General features: G+C 44.0%; 2 protein-coding genes across 4 annotated transcripts in view; one reads left to right on the top strand and one right to left on the bottom strand.

The window, feature by feature from the left end:
* The window catches only part of CUNH12orf29 (chromosome unknown C12orf29 homolog), a 19,264-nt gene extending 15,509 nt beyond the window's left edge, over positions 1-3,755 (bottom strand). The window contains exons 1-3 of one of the 3 annotated variants that reach the window (XR_002096831.1): positions 3,599-3,755; positions 1,053-1,170; positions 242-337 (exon numbers count right to left, since the gene is read on the bottom strand). Coding sequence is in view for 2 of the 3 variants with exons in the window: in XM_019514833.1 (XP_019370378.1) it covers positions 242-337; positions 1,053-1,170; positions 3,599-3,688 (304 nt within the window). In the remaining variant the exon portion in view is untranslated. The remainder of the gene's footprint in view (positions 1-241; positions 338-1,052; positions 1,171-3,598) is intronic. The other 2 variants (XM_019514833.1, XM_019514834.1) reach the window with 2 other exon arrangements.
* A 4,522-nt stretch (positions 3,756-8,277) lies between these two features.
* CUNH12orf50 (chromosome unknown C12orf50 homolog) overlaps positions 8,278-17,125 on the top strand; it is a 66,942-nt gene continuing 58,094 nt past the window's right edge. The window contains exons 1-3 of the mRNA XM_019514825.1: positions 8,278-8,472; positions 8,587-8,706; positions 11,044-11,167. Coding sequence (XP_019370370.1) covers positions 8,695-8,706; positions 11,044-11,167 — 136 coding nt within the window. The 5' untranslated portion in view covers positions 8,278-8,472; positions 8,587-8,694. The remainder of the gene's footprint in view (positions 8,473-8,586; positions 8,707-11,043; positions 11,168-17,125) is intronic.

Below are 17,125 nucleotides of genomic sequence, written 5' to 3'. Positions count from 1 at the left end.
TATATGGGGTGTTTTATCAGAGAATCTGCAATTTTTTTATTAAAGAAAACCAAGATCCCGGATTATAAAGCAAGTAAAAGCTATGAATTGGGACTGGTATTGTGTTACACAGTTATCTAATTTGTAAGTGGGACAGATACACTGTAGTCTACTATGATTAATAAGAAGCGTTTGTCCTACCTTAACATGTTTATTAACAAAAAAAAGGGTGAGGGGAAATAAAGGAAATGTCCTCACTAACCTTTGGAGTCTTCCAGTGAATACAGGAATTTTTTAAACCTTTTCTCGGCTTGCTTGTTGGGTTTTCTATCCAACCTCGCCCATAGGTATGGTTGCCCTGAAGTTTCAATATGAAAACAAACTGTATTAAGCAGTAGCAGAAATAATGTTCTGAACACCATTGAAGTGAAAATATAATAGTTAAGCTATCCATTGGCAAAATGTTCCATTCTTTCCTGCCTCCAAAAAATAAGTAGTCCTGCAGCTATATACATTTAACATTTATGATATTTTATTGTATAGAAATCTAAACAACTATATTCAGACTATTATTTCATCTACTTTTATGCATAAATTGGTTTATTAGTTATGTTTTTAAAAGCCACAGGGCATACATGTTTCATGCAGATTAGAAATACTCTTTCAGGCAGATATAAGAATAAGAGGAATTTTCAAGGCTTCAACAGCAATGCATTGAACCACAGCTTTTCTCACAGCTCTGGAAATAAAACAGCCTCTACAAGAATATTAGGTAATAAGCTGAATACAAAATGTCACCCTGAAGAGCCAGTTCAAAGTTTTCTTTGGCTACCTCATTAACTTAACAACACGCTATTTATCTTGGCTTTGATTTCACGTGTTAAATTAAGAGCCAGAACAATTTTACAGATAAGTGCATCTATATAATAATTTTTACTAAAGCTGTTTTTGTGCTTGGTTTTTCTGTTTCCCAGCTCCAAGATTTCAATAAAAATATATAAGGAAGATAAATTATGCACAATACAGAAATACTAGTCAATGTGAGAAGTCCTTATACAGTTCTTCCCCATTACCTTTATATGTAGTTACATAACAGCAGGTTCCATCCACCTTTTCAGTCGGAATTGCATTGTATATATCTGCATCTATTGCCTTTCGAGTTAGAGTCTCCGTTGCCAAAACTTTAAATGGCTGAAAGAAGCATTTATTAAAAACATCAATTAAAATTCAGTCTTTCATAAGCTATTACCATCTTACCACACTGATCGTAGGGATTAGGAGTGCCTATAAATCAGCACCCTGTTTTTCTTTTATTCCTATTTTCTACTGTTATCTAAGAACGCGACTATATCACTGCACAGCACAAGTTTAAAAATGGATCAAAATAAAAGAATGAAGTCACCTTAAAAATGGCCGAGATTACTTCCCACTTTTCTTCTTCACTGATCTCTAGAGACTACCTGCTCCCCCTTTTTTTGAAGTACACGTAGAATGCAAAAGGGATCCAGGCAGGTGCCACAGAATTTCAAGAGATGCCTTCGCAGCATTACCATGACAACAAAGATTCTATGCATCATTTAGCAAGAGACTAACTGCTCATAAGCTTCAGTTTGACTATGGAAGGCCTATCAATCACACACGGTGGTGGTGGTGGCAACAAACAAACTAGGGTGAGAAGGGGCGATTAAAGAAAGAAATGTTGTGAACCAGTTAAGATACTGTGGGGTCTTGAGCCAAACCCTTTCTTCCTTAAAGAGGTAAGTGTTCCAAGGAGTCTGAACAGACACCCAGAAGCCCTTGTCAGCCTGATCCTGTTTTTTGTTTAACAAGGCATCTAGAAATAGCTTCAACAAGGCTGTTTCTGATTACAGCTATTTTCAAAATATCATGTCTAATCCTCTTTTATTTTCAAAATATGTTGCCTAATTAGGTGTCTAATCCTTCTCCGCACCTGCAGTCTTCCGTTTAGAGCAGTAGCTCTCAAATTCTTAGGCTCAAGGCACCCCTCAGCTTCTTCACTGTTGGTCTTTTATTGAAATAGACCATGGGGGTGGGGGTGAAATAGAGCATCTTTTTTGCTGCAAGGGAATTCAAAACATTGCACCAGCCCAGGAGGCTTTATAATACTGTGGATGACATCTAACAATGGGCTCCTGTTGAAAATCTCTGGGCATCTTCTTGCCAAGTTGATGGTAGTCATAGGTCAAGTTTAGATGATGGTTTGTATGGGATGGTTTGGATAGGGCTGATCCCTGGAGGTCACTTCCAGCCCAGCTTCTCTATGACTGAGTGTAGACAGAAATGACAGTTTTCACCTGATCTGGTCATAGAAAGCAGTCCATAGCCCTGACTAAGCGAAAGTGAACAACTGCAGACAGCTTCAAAAAGGAGGACTGGGTAAAAATCTGACCTCTCATTGAATGAAGCATCAGATAAAGACATTTCAAAATGTAGCATGTTTTATAATTTGTATCTGCTGAGGTCTCAGCCTGTCACTGTTTTCACAATGGGAGGGGGGAAAGGGAGTGGAGGGAGTTCAGTCTGGGGGCTTTTCAGCCCCCTTCAAGCCCCCTGGAGGGTAAGGTGAATGTATTGGAGCCTTGCTGAGGTGGGGGAGGCCCCAATTCGCCCACCCCACCCGTCAGCACCAGCTAAGGCACCCCAAGAACCAACTCCCTCTGCTGCCTTCCCTCCTCCCATTCTGAGGACAGGGAGCCTTGACCACTGCTGCGGGAACCTGGCTGCAGGCTCCCAGCCCACAGCTAGATTCCCCTCCGCCCTGGAGCCAGCAGCGAACTTCTGTCTGGTCCGGAGATAACTCTGAACGCTTGGCAAAAATCCTTCCAAGCTACAGCTGGGAGCTGCACTTCTGTTAGGGTTGCCAACCCTTCGGGACTGCCCTGGATCTCCAGGAATGAGATATAAATGTCCAGGAGACTCCTCAGAGAGTCACCCGTGAGATAAGTGATTGGACAGTCATTAAAATAAATATTAAATCCGATTTGAATCCGATTTATACATTTAAAAAACCCACTGGACTAGGGTAACAGTAACAAGCATTTGCCCGGTGGCATCTGTGGATACTCGCCAGCTCTGCTCTGACAGCCGACGCTGCTGTCAGCTTCTGCGGGGGGCCCCCCTCACTCAGGAGACCGCAGTCGCCCACGCCTTCCTGACCTAACATCTATGCACCACAATCTGTAACAGAAATACACGAGCGCGTGGGCACGCATGTGTGGTGTGTGGCGGGCACACCGGCCGGCCGCAGATGTCCCAGAAAGGGTTCAGCGCTGGCAACCCGCACTTGCACAGCCCGACCGAGGAGGGGGAGGGGGTGCAGACGTATCTACCGGTGCCACAAGCACCCTCGAAGACTCTGCATCCGCCCTCAGCTCTCGGGGCCGGGCGCCGCCTCCTCCTCGTGACACGACCCCAGGCCCCACGCCCGTGTCGGGGAGGGACGCGGGGCCACCGGGCAGCGCCCAGGAGCGAGGCCGCTCTTCCCTACGGGCACCAGCTCCGCAGCAGCCACCGCCCCCTCCCCAGTGCGCATGCGTGCAGTGGGGCGGGGGGCACACGAGCCAGCGGACACGCATGACGAGTTCCCCCCCGCCGGCACCTGGCGCTCCCGCTTGGCCGACGGCTCCTCCTTGACCTGGGTGACGAAGAGGCAGGGCACCTTCCGCTGCACCGCGCCCAGGCGGCTCATGGCCGCGACTCCCCGCTCCCGCAGCGCCCGAGCCCGCACCCGCGCGCGGTGTGCTGGGAAATGGAGTCCGGCGGGGCGGAGCCTGAGGGGCTCCCGCCTCCCGCCCCGCCCCCACTGAGCCAGTCGGGGGATGTTGCGGCCGTGCTCTCAGGTGCCCCGAGATGGGCTCCCCGCTTCTAGTGGCAATGGTTACCGGCAGGCATCCTTGCGCATTGCTCACCACTTTTTCCACGTGGGTGCATAGATATAGACATAGATATAGATATAGATATGCTCCCTACGTGCTGCCAACTCATCACCTGGTCCATGACCCTCTCCAGTGTCGTCATGGCCCTCCTTGCTTCCAGAACAAAACAAGGGGCCTCATCAAAATGAGGCTTTTTTAGGGAAGGAGTTGTAAAAGGCAGCGTCCTAAGTCCCCGTCATGCAAAAAAGATTCATGGTTTCATACAGAAAACGAACTCTCGGTTCCAAAAGGATACCTTTTAGGAGACCAACCGGGAAATCCCAAGAAAAATTGTCCTTCTCTGCAAGCTTTCAGGATCAAAGTCCTTTCGTCAGGCTCTGGGAAAAGAATAGAGGGTACAGGATGGTGAAAAATCCCTGTAGGTAGGAAATAAACTTCATTTTTCTACAGAGGGAGCTGAAGATGGAAGGCTGTCTCCCTCTGGGTCCATGAGAGTGTCTTTGTGAGCGGGGCTGAGTAGCTCTTTGATGTGTAGATCAGGTAGTATTCCTTCCCTGGAGGTGTCATAGATTCATAGACATTAGGGCTGGAAGGGACCTCACAAGATCAGCAGGTCCAGCCCCCTGCCCAAGGGGCAGGAAATCAGCTGGAGTCAAAGGATCCCAGCAGGTTAGGCATCCAAATGTTCCTTAAAAGTGGTCAGACTAAGTGCTTGCACCACATCTGGGGCAGTGTTCCCTAAGCTGTATGATGCGTGCAGGCATATGGCAGCATGGCATGAGCGTGCCTGTGCAGCCACGCATGTCACACAGCTTAGAGGGAATGCTGCTCAGGGGGGAGTCTCTTCCAGGCCTTGGGGGCTCAGACAGTAAAGAAGTTTTTCCTTATGCCCAGCCTAAAACGGTAGGAGGCTGTCTAACTGCCAGGTGCACTTAGGTAGCAGAGCTTGCTTTGTGTCTCACTCCCTGGCAGGGTGGGCACTCTCATGCGGGCCCAGTGCCTGCCGTTCATTCATGCCAAAACCCCAGTGGGTTCCCATTGACATCTAGAGAGGGGAAAGCATTTTGGAAGGCCCAGGGTCTTCCTGAGACCTGTGCAACAAGAATGCAGGGGGAACCCCCCTAGTCAAAAAGAATCAGAGGAAGCGCAGAGTTGGCATTTTCCAAGCGTCTGTTGAGTGTAGCAAGGGTTGCCGCGCTTTGCGTCTAACAAGGGGTGCCTTGAGTCTAAAAGGCTGATTTTCACAGGCCTTGATGTCAAAAAGCACAAAGGAATTCCTTTCACTTGAAGTTCCTGACAAAATAAAACATGCCTCGGTGCTAAGATGGATTAAACCCTTATTTGCATCCTGATTTGACCTGATCATTACTGGGCAAGTTGTCAAGGATCTGGGTAAAGAGGGTAAATTATTAATCTCCCTGCATGATCTCAGGTGGAGTCCAATACTTTTTTGCAGAAGTAGAAATGATGGGAACAAGAAAAAGCAATCCTCAGCCAACAGGTTAGTGGCTAGAAGCTGCAAGGATTTTTACTTAAAGAGGAAAATGCCTGTCCCCCCTCAAAACATTCAGCATGGAGAAAGGAATTCAGTTAAAAATGTGACAAAATAAGAGACATAGCTTTGTGTCCTGATGCCTTTCAGGACTATTGTTCTTTCATCAAACAGTTGTTTCAACGTGCTACGTTAACTTGTTTCCCATTCTCTGTTATGTCAGAGAAAACACCAGTGTAACGGACTAGTTGGAATTACTTTATTTTCTCTATTTTATGCAAGGGCAATGAAAGTAAGTGAGCAGTCAGAATCTGAAGGGTCAGGTGATCTCATTTGTGGTGATGTCATAAGAACTATTGTAACAATGGGAGAGATTCTGGAAGTTTGAATCTGTGCACTGACTAGCAACCATTTTCAGTGTTTCAACGCTTGAGCAAACCTGGAGAAGGTACCGTCTGATTTATAAATTAGTTTAAGTATAATTTTGAGACACACCAGCAATTATTATTATTTTAAAAGGAAATATCCTTAGATCCTGAAAACCACTGTTTTCAGAAAAAGGAGTTTTCTTTCCATTCTCATTGATGGTTCTTACTTTTACGATTATACACTATTCATATAAAGACAGTGGAATACAAGCACAAAACGTGAAAATGGCAGAAGTTGGAAATGACTGCTATTTCTATTTTTATTCCACCTGCATAAAGGTAAATATTGCAAAATTTACAGTGGTTTCCATCCTTGATTGTAAGGATGAGTTTATAGTATAAATTATGACCTTTTTCATATACCAATGTGTATAACTTGTGCATGTGTCCATATAGGTATATTTGATGTACAGACAGAAACTGATTGTCAGAGATGTTGGGAACTAGTCTCTGCCATGAACTTCAAACCTTGAGCTCATTATGTCTCACCTTATATCATTAACTCATTGAGTTAAATTAATAAATAACATGCACCTCTTTTGTAGAGTGCATTTTTGTAAATGCTACCTGAAGACTATTCCTCATGGGTGTTTTAATTAAAACAACACTTACACAACCCAAAGGAAACAACATTTATAAACTTATTAGGTAAAGGGCATTTTGTCTGGTTTTAATAAACCAGCTACTTGTGTCTTTCTGCCTCACTCATTTCTTGAAATGACAACATTGTAGATGCTATTACCCATTGAAGAATTATGTGTAAGAATGACTATGGGAAAGTCAAAGGAGTGGTAAGGGGTTTATGCTATGCATCTGTTTGCAATGTTAGAGCCTTACTGAGTGATTAAGTATCCTTCTCTCCCTAATAAGTTACCAGCAGTAGTGATTTTATTCCAAAAGTAATACCTTGTAGAAACAGCACTCATGGGTCTGTTTATAATTACCTGGTGCTGGTTGGGGGAAAAAAAATCTTTTATATACTATAAAACTTGAGATTTCAGAAAAATTCTTATTCTGCATTGAAGGAAAACATGGGATTTTCTTAATGAAAAATCTGAGGTTAAACTGCTTTAGAATAGCCAATAGCCTGGTTGCTTACCTGGTATTTGAGAAACCATTGATCAAGCCTCTGCTGTGCCTAACTCACTCATATCTTGAACTTGAGTCTTCTTCATTCTCAGGTGAGTGTCATCTGCAGTGGACTATTAACTATTCTAGTAGATATTCTTTTTTTATTTTGACCAGTAATTCTGTTTTGTAGCTAAGAAGCCTTTCTTGCTGAATTGATATTTTCCAATGAAAAATCTTGTGCCAGTAATTCTCAAACATCTCTATTTTTGTGCTCTGGAAGTTTTTGTGGACGAAAGCTAGCTGACACAAGTGACTCTTCATCTGTAGTGAAAATACGTTTAGAGCGGGGTTGTGAAACTCACATGGGCCCCTGAGCTAGGTCCAGTCCTGGTGGTGGCTGTAGGGTGAATGTCAGCAGCGCAGGGACTAACACATCTTTCCTACTGCTGACATATATCTCCAATGGGCCTCCATAGCAGAGAATTCAGCAGCAGGCCTCGCCTCTGCACACCCTACCTCTGAATCCCAGCCACTCTGGAAGCCCTGTGGGCTGGGTAAAATGGCTACACAGGAGGTATTCAGCCTCAATCTTTATTACCCTGACCTAAAGTAATGCATGTTATGGTGAACCACTCAGAACCAGAGTTGCCCAAATGAATGGAATTAAAAAAAGCAAACAAAATTAAAAGCCTGGAATCATTAATTTTTAGGAAAAGATTAAGGACAGGATTCTCCATGTTCTAAATTAATTTTGTGCTGTTTAATATCAGCTACCCTCCCCCTACCTACCTCCCCTGCAACATTCCCACTGCAAAGGGGGAAGAAACAAATATATCCGCAGTTGACTTGGGGATAGGGTGTGGGGAGTGGGGATATAGTTAAACTGAATTACTTTGTGCTTGCTTTCATAAACCCTATTATGGAGTTTATATCAGTGACAATATTAGAGCATGACACCTACCACTTGCTCTTCCTCTGTGAGTCAGAGGCTGGGGTACAGGAAGCTGCAGCCATCTCCTTATGGATTATATATCAGCCCCTACAACCTTCATCTGTGTAGCTCTTACACAGTGGTGAACAGGGACATGAATAAAAATCTATATGGCTTTGTTGCATGATTATTAAGGGAGAGTTCTGATGACATTTGCAAGAATCTCAAGTATGTAGAAACAATGAGGAGGGAGAAAAACTATTTCAAGATCTCTAACAGGATATCAATAGGAATAATAAGATAAAACTGGACAAGAGAAAAATTTGGTTGAATATAAAGAAAACAGTACTATCCAGTAGATTATAGAATAGCCTTCCAAAATTGTAACCCGATCTTTTGAGTTACTTCACATTAAACTGGGCAGAACAATTATCATATAGGCCTGAAATTTCTTCCATTTGTGGTACCATTTATTAGTTGCTTGAGACCAATGGGCTCATTTCTGCCCTCATTTGCACAATTGTGATTCCCATTGACTTGGGTTTTACATCTGTGTAGTTAAGTACAGAATTGAGCCTTGTGTAACTTTACTAATGTCAGTGAATCAGGTCCTAAATCTTTTCCATAATTTACAGGTGTTTCAGAGAACAATAATGGTGTGCTACACGGACCAGGGTATGCTCTACTTTCTCATTAATACAAACAATTTTAATAAGAGAATCACAAATAAAGCAACTGCTGATGCAAGTGGATGATACGGTTTTTAGAATCATCTCTATTACCTTTCAGGGTTCAAAGTGCCACTTCCGTCATTGTGAAAAAGCCCTTGGTAGTGATACTGTCTGTTCATTATGGAGAGAGGGAAGATGTTCACATCAACTTTGTGGATTTAGACATATGGAAATAAAGGTAAAATGTTGGAAGTTCTAAAGTACATACTCTTAAGGGAAAGTGGCTTTCACCTCTGCTAACCTCCCATCTAGCACCAAGATCAAACAGAAATTATTCTGGCAACCAGATGAAAGATGTTGTGTGTGTATATGGTTGTTTGTTTTTAAAGTACTGCATGCTTTAAAACCTATATATACTTAGGCTTGGCAGGATTTGATTTTTATTGATAGATATCAATAAACATTAATTTCACCTGACATTCACAGACCAACAGAAAATAATTCCATTGTTAATTGGTAATCATCACATTTTACATAAAAGAGAAATTTAAAAAAATCTGTGATGGAAGTAAGGAAATTTGGGGCAGGGGGCACTGTGTGTGAGAATATTCCACTGCAGGAGCTAGGGGCCCTGCCAGTAAGGCTGTGGTAGGAGAAGGGGTTGGAAGGGCAGAGCTGGTAGCAGCTAGGAACTCAGTACTGCCAGCCACTTGCTGTGCCCAAGTCCCAGCTGAGGCAGGAACCAAACTCCCACAGAGCTTAGCCCCTGAGTAATCAGGGCAGGGGCCAAAAAACTGGGCTAGGGACAGACATTACACATAAACAGGTTTAAGTGATCAGAAACTGGTTTAAACCTGTAACCAGAACAGAAGTTCAGTGCACATAAACCAGTTTGAAAATGGCTGAAACCAGTTTAAGATAATCCTGGTTGAATGTAGTATCAGACTTAACTGATTTGTGTCAAACCAGTTTATGCAGTGTCTATCCCAGATGCCTTCCTGATTTAAATTAAATCAGAGACCCCCAGAATCCCAGATGTTTTGCTGGGCAGCGCTCTGCTCTCTGCTCCAGCCCAGCTGAGCTGGCTTCTCCCTTGCTGGAGTTCTGGCAGAGACTGCAGACACAGCAGGGTCTGCCTGGCTTCCTCCTGCTCCCCCTCTCCCCACTCCCTAGTCAAGCAGGGGTTCCCCACTCTGCTCTGCCTTATGCAGACACCTCTCAGCGTTAGCTAGCATACCACATGCTGGCTATGGTCTCTGCTGTGGGAGAAAGAGCAAAGGCAGGAAGCACAGTGTCTGCTTAGTGCTTTTTTGAGTTAATCAACAGGCAGTTGGTAATGTCCCTCCATTCCTTCCTTGGAAACAGTTGTTTAAGAAGAGCTTGAACTAATGAGAAATACTTTTGTTTCGCTTATGAGCTGATAAATGCTCCCTGTGTAACTCCCTCCTAAGTATGCTGTGTAAATCCCTGCTGGCTCCCTTGCTGACCAGCAAGGGGGGGACCCCTCCCTAATTAAAGCATCCTGCTAGGGCCTGGCCACACCCCACCTTAGCTCAGTGCAATGGAAGCGAAGGGAGGGCTGCTCTAGCATCCCCCAGCTTCTAGCCTGAGCCACTGCAGGCATGTGCCTGCATTTCTTCAGTCCAGAGGGGATGTCTTTACGGTTACAGACTGATTCAGCCTAGGCAGGTTAGATTAACGTGCAAAGATTGGATCAATTCAGGCTCAGGCTTTTTGAAAGTCTGTTCCTAGCCCTTCAGAGCCTGGCCCAGCCCCTGTGTGACTGCAGCAGGGGCCAAACTCCCACAGAGGCCAGGCTGGGCCAGGCTCCCTGGGTGTTCGGCCCCTGGCCTGGCTGAGACCTGTGCAGAGTGAGGGCCTGGTGGCATTGGGCTCCCAGCCGCTACCAGCCCTACACCTCCAACCCCCACTCCCTGAACAGCTTTACTGGCATGGCCCCCAGCTTCTGCAGCAGTCACAGTTTGTGTGTGTGGGGGGGCACTAAATCAATAAAAAAAAAAATTGCGCAAAATAAGGGGCAATCCTGACACTTTCAATTGATAAAAATTGAAACAAATGCTTAAAAATAAACATCAATTTTAGCCATCAAAATGAACCGCCTCCCCAAGCCTGTATATACTCATTTATTATTAGTCATGGGGTGTTTATACACGTGCTCCGGGGAGTGAGGGCTTTAATTAGAGCAGTTCCAAGAACCACTCTAATTAAAGCACCTGGAGCATCTCATGTATCAGTTTCCCCACACTGAAAAATGGGGGTGCTTGAACTAAAGCTCCTTGAACAAGCTTTAGTTAAGGCACCCTGAATGCCATTTTTCAGTCTGGGGATGCTGATACATGAGACGCTGAAATCTCTTGGAGTACAGCAATTAGCACTCCAACGTACTGTAATTACAGCATGTCAGAGCAGCCTTGTTGCACCTGTATAGGCGCCCATGGAGTGCTAGCCTTCAGAAAAATATACTCTTTCTTTTTAACCCATATTGTTTTTAATCATTGCCCTATTTGTTTGTAGTTGGTTCATATAATGATGTCTGAAAACTCTTTTTTTATAGCAAAAATACAACAATATCTCATGTTTCTGGGAAACTCAGCCTTTAGGCTGCGTGAGGATCAGTTGCATCTTTCATCATAGCAAACCACGTAATATAAATGGACTTTTTTTACCACCTAGTAGCAGTGAGTAAAAATATTTTCTCAGTAATTTAGACTTTCAAATAGATATGCTAAAGCATACTAGACACATGCTTATAGAAGGCCTATTTAGATGAAGAATTACAATATTTTCAGTGAGGTTAAATATGATCTCAGATCCAAGTTAGTAAAGGAGTTGCAACTATGTTACTAGGGTTGTCATACAGCTTTCTTCAGTCATGGTGTTAGGAATTTCCATAGCTAACAGTTATACCAAAGGTGATGTGCTCAATAACAGCTCAGTTATATGCCCCACAAGTGAACAATGAAGCCTGTTATGTTTTAAATGCTGCCTATCTTTGGATGTACTGTATGACTGTCATGTCTTGTTTGCAATGCTCAGTGATTGTGTATAAGAAGTCAAATACATTTAAGGATTTTGTTTTGTAGAAAAATCCTTCAATTTCTTACTGTTCCTGAAAAGTCTTCAGCATGCAGACATGTGTGTTGACTCCCAACAGCATAATGGTACTGCCAGAGGTCTTTGCAGGGCTTAACTATAGTACGTGATCTGGAAGTCAAGGCAATACAGTGCTTTTTTTTTCCCTACGGAGTATACAGTATTATTTGAAGGCACATTATGGTGCAATTTTACAGGATGTATTTTAGAGGCTATTCATTGTATAGCCCTGATTCACCGGTTAACCACTCATGCACACCAATTGGTTGTAATTATAAACAGTATTTGCTTACTGTAGCACCACATGTGCATAGCTCATCAGGTAGACTTTCTAAAACAACATCTAAAATCATCCATTCCATCTGTGTTTTTCATCTTAATATCAGAAGAACAAAACAATTTTTCCATTTCTGTCATCCAGTGCTGGCTGCTCTTCTCACATTACTGATCCAAATGATTTAGTTTTCAGTTTGAAGGGCGGAAGATATGTACGGTCAAGAAATGGGACAAATATTTTTGCATAAGTAGCCACAAGTCAATATATAAACAAGAATTCATCCGCCTTTGCATTGTTTGAGATTACAACTGGGATGAAAGTAGTTTTCCCATCCAGCAAAAATTATACAGATTTTTCTGTTCTGCTCCAAAAAAAACAAAGAGGTTTTGTAAGTTCCTTCCCCCAACACATACACAAAGCTAGAGACAGCCGTGCCAGAGTAGCACTATATCTAGGCAGCCAGAACACAGAGTAGATTCAGGACAGGAATTTGAAGCTGGATCACCCACGTGCCACCTAACTTTTATGCACCCGTGCCCCAAAGTAGAAGTCACAAATTTAACGTTGGTACCTATAATGAAAGAGGAGACTTAAGTGCCTCACAACAGGATTCAGAAGCACTATTACATTGAGTGGGGGACACTTAAGGATAGAAAATTCTGACAAGAGGATATATGTGAAATCCCTCTCTTCTTCCAAGGAGAGATCCCTTCCTGTAGGTGTCTAAATCATGTATGACTGACTTGCTCTTCACTTTTAAAATACAATCAGAGGTAGCAGTACAACCTTTTATATAATATCCTAGCACTTATGGCATATTCTTAGGTTGTAGTACAGGCCAGGTAGTTGGCCTTCAGCAGCCTCAGGGAGTTCAAACCCAGATGTCCCACCTGGGAGTATCTTTATCAGTCGGCTAATGACCTGGTCAACTCTCCTCTCCTGATGAAGTTTTGCTTCTCTGAAAAGTAAGTGTGGAATTTGTGAGTCAGAGAGAGAGAGAAATCAGAAGGGAGAATGAATCTGCAGCCCAGTAATGAGGGCACTCTCCAGTTTCTGGTCCCTGATCTCAATTTTTTTTCCTTATTATATCTAATGAGTTTATTGCAATGGCTCTCAACCTTTTTAGACTCAAGTCACCCCTTGATAGACTCAAAGCACACCTCAAAAATATCAGCTTTTATTTTTCACTTGTTTTTGACCACAGACAAATAATAGAGGTCATTTTCTGTTGCAAAGAACATCCAGACAGGTGGTCTTTTTAACATTCTGGATTCCCATTTAAAATCTTGTGGGCTTATCTTGTGACTACTATGCCATATGTTGAGCTAACTGCTGTCTGTGTGTGTTAGCTTTGATCTTGAGTGGAGGGATGTACTATTGGTGAGTCCCAAATGGTCTTTTTCAGTCTATAAATGCCAAGATGGTGGCACCTCTGGGTCAGAAGTAGTAGAATTTAAGCATCCAAGAAACCCATACTGGTGGACAAACTACCAACCTATGGCCTCCCAGTGGCAAATGACTTCTGGAAATCACCTACTTGAACATAGACTTCTAAATGGCACTTATGTGCATAAAATACAATTTAAGTACACTCTTGGATCCGGTCGTTAGCACTTAGAAATTACACTGATAACCACTAGAAAATGTTAAGATCCTAGATAGACTATATACAGTAGTTAGGAATTGCAATGAAAAAAACAGCCAGCTACAATTATTTATTGTTCTTGGCTAGACGTAATGTCACCAGCAGTCCACACTGGGGCATCGTATGGAAGAAGGGTCCACAAGGCATTTTTAATATTCCATTACATACATGTCAAATCTCACTCATTTGCAGGCAGAACAAAGTTCTACTGTTGCAGCCTGCATCCAGGTCATCTTTAAGTGCTCATCTTTTCTTTCTTGACTTCACTTAAGTTTTTTCCAGGCTGGGTGTTTTAGGAGAACATCTGAAGCAAATACCTCTTACCAATGATTTCTCTCTTACTCAATGGTTTCTGGAAGATGGACTGTTTCTGGGGAAAATGATAAATTCTTTCTCAAACCCTCCCAAGGACAAACTTATATTTCTTCTAATGGAGTTTGGTCTGGCTTTCAAGAGTGGGATCAACATGTATAGAACTGAAGTTACAGACAAGAATTCAGACTTTGTAGGCAAAACTACTGAATTTGAATTCCCAAAGAATACAAAGTTATTTTTTACAGATTAGATTGTATTGTGGAATCATAAACAATTAGGGTTGAAAGAAGCTGCAGGAGGTTATCTAGTCCAACCCCTTGCTCAGAGCAGGACCAACCCCAACTAGATCATTCCAGCCAGGGCTTTGTTGAGCCAGGCCTTAAAAACCACCAAGGATGGAGATTCCACTGCCTTTCTAGATAACGCATTTCATTACTTCAGCATCCTCCAAGTGAGAGAGTTTTTCTTAATATCCAACCTAAACTTCCCTTGCTGCAACTTGAGACCATTGTTCCTTGTGGCTGTCCTCTGCCACCACTGAGAACAGTTTAGCTTCATCCTCTTTGGAATCACACTTAAGGTAGTTAAATGCTGCTATCAAATCTCCCCCCCGTCTTCTCTTCTTCATACTAAGTACGCCCAGTTCCATCAGCCTCTCCTCAGAAGTCATGTGTCCTAGCCCCCTCACCATTTTCATTGCCCTCTGCTGGACTCTCTCCAACTTGTCCACATCATTTCTGTAGTGGGGGGCCCAAAACTGGATATAGTATTCCAGGTGTGCCCTTAACAGTACAGAAGAGAGCAGAATTATTACTTCCCTTCATATTCTGGCAACACTGCTACAGCTGTTGTTAGCCTTCTTGGCAACAAAGACACACTGCTGACTCTCATCCATCTTATGGTCCACTGCAACCTGCAGGTCCTTTTCTGCAGAGCTGCTGCTTAGCCAGTTGGTCCTAAGCCTGTAGCGGTGCATCGGATTATTCTGTCCTAAATGCAGGACTTTTCACTTGTTCTTGTTGAACCTCAGGATATTTCTTTTGGCCCTGTCCTCCAATCTGTTGAGGTTTCTCTGAATCCTAGCCCTCCCCTCCAGCATATCTACTCTTCCGCCCAGCATTGTGTTATTCGCATATTTTCTGAGGGTGAACTCTGCACCATCTTCTAGGTCGTTGATGAAAATATTGAACAAAACTGGCCCGAGGACCAACCCCTGGGGTATTCCATTTGATACCAGCTGCCAACTAGACATTGAGCCATTGATCATTATCTGTTGAACCCAATGATCCAGCCAACTTTCTGTCTACCTTACAATCCATTCATCCAACCCATACTTCCTTAGCTTGCTTGCAAAAATGCTGTGGGAGACTGTATCAAAAGCCTTGCTAAAGTCAACGTATATCATGTTCACTGTTTTCCCCACATCCACAGAGCCAGTCATCTCATCATAGAAGGCAATCAGTTTGGTCAGGTATGACTTGCCCTTAGTGAATCCATGCTGATCACTTCTTCTCCTGCAAGTGCTTAGAAATAGGTTCCTTGAGGACCTGCTCCATATTTTTTCTGGGAACTGAGGGGAGGCTGACTGGTCTGTAATTTTTTGGATCCTCCTTTTTCCATTTCTTAAAGATGGACAGTATATTTGCCCTTTCCCAATTATCTGGGACCTTCCCTGATTACCACAGGTTTTCAAAGATAATGGCCAGCAGCTCTGCAGTCACATCAGCCAACTCCCTCAGCACCCTTGGATGCAACGCATCTGACTCCATGGACTTGTACACATCCCGCTTTTCCAAATAGTCCCTAATCTGTTCTTTCATCACTGATGGCCGCTCACCTTCTCACCAAACTGTGCTGCCTGGTGCAGTAGTCTGGGGGCTGTGACCTTGCATGTGAAAACTGAGTTAAAAGGAATTGTGCCTCCCACATTTTCCTCCTCATCTGTCACTAGGTTGCCTCCCCCATTCAGTAAGGGAACCACATTTTCTCTGACCTTTCTCTTGTTGCTACATACTTGTAGAAACCCTTCTTGTTACCCTTCACATTCCTTGCTAGCTGCAAGTCCAGTTGTGCTTTGGCCTTTCTGATTTCATCCCTGCATGCTCAAGCACTATTTTTATACTCCTTAGTCATCTGTCCAAGCTTCCACTTATAAGCTTCCTTTTTGTGTTTAAGCTCACTGAAGATTCCCCTGTTAAACCAAGCTGGTCACCTGCTCTATTTGCTATTCTTCCTGTACGTTGGGATGACTTGTTCCTGCTCTCTCAGTAACGTTTCTTTAAAATACAACCAGCTGTCCTAGACTGCTTTCCCACCCCGACTGATCTCCCAGAGGATTCTGCCCATCAGTTCCCTGAATGAGTCAAAGTCTGATTTTCTGAAGTTCAGAGTCCTTATTCTGTTGCTCTCCCTTCTTCCTTTTGTCAGATCCTTTTGTCAATCATATCACTGCTGCCCAAATTGCCATCCACTTCTACATCTCCCACCAATTCTTCTCTGTTTGTGAGCACGGTCAAGAAGAGCACTGCCCCTAGTTGGTCTCTCCAACACTTGCACCAGGAAGTTGTCCCCAACACTCTCCAAACACTTCCTGGATTGCCTGTGCACTGTTGTATTGTCCTCCCAGCATATGTCACAGTGATTGAGGTGTGTAGCAGGGCACTAGGGTGCCTGCTACTGAGAACAGGAATATAGGCTCAGCTGCCACTCACCAGGGGCAGCACAGGTGGGTTGCCAAGGCAACTGATTGGGTCAGCTGACCAGAAGGGGGCAGGGCCTGGCCTACATAAACAGAGAAGGCTGAGGCCAGAGTTAGTCCCCTCTAGCAGCCTGAGAAGCAGGAGCTCTGCTGCAGTGCAGTGCAGTGCAGTGCAGTGCAGTGCAGTGCAGTGCAGTGCAGTGCAGTGCAGTGCAGTGCAGTGCAGTGCAGTGCAGTGCAGTGCAGTGCAGTGCAGTGCAGTGCAGTGCAGTGCAGTGCAGTGCAGTGCAGTGCAGTGCAGTGCAGTGCAGTGCAGTGCAGTGCAGTGCAGTGCAGTGCAGTGCAGTGCAGTGCAGTGCAGTGCAGTGCAGTGCAGTGCAGTGCAGTGCAGTGCAGTGCAGTGCAGTGCAGTGCAGTGCAGTGCAGTGCAGTGCAGTGCAGTGCAGTGCAGTGCAGTGCAGTGCAGTGCAGTGCAGTGCAGTGCAGTGCAGTGCAGTGCAGTGCAGTGCAGTGCAGTGCAGTGCAGTGCAGTGCAGTGCAGTGCAGTGCAGTGCAGTGCAGTGCAGTGCAGTGCAGTGCAGTGCAGTGCAGTGCAGTGCAGTGCAGTG

The sequence above is a fragment of the Gavialis gangeticus genome, unplaced genomic scaffold (genome assembly GCF_001723915.1).
Source record: "Gavialis gangeticus isolate Ggan-Ray unplaced genomic scaffold, GavGan_comp1, whole genome shotgun sequence".
In the NCBI taxonomy this organism is placed as follows: domain Eukaryota; kingdom Metazoa; phylum Chordata; order Crocodylia; family Gavialidae; genus Gavialis; species Gavialis gangeticus.
The sequence above is the reverse complement of the archived record's forward strand: the minus strand, read 5'-3'. Positions and strand labels throughout refer to the sequence as shown.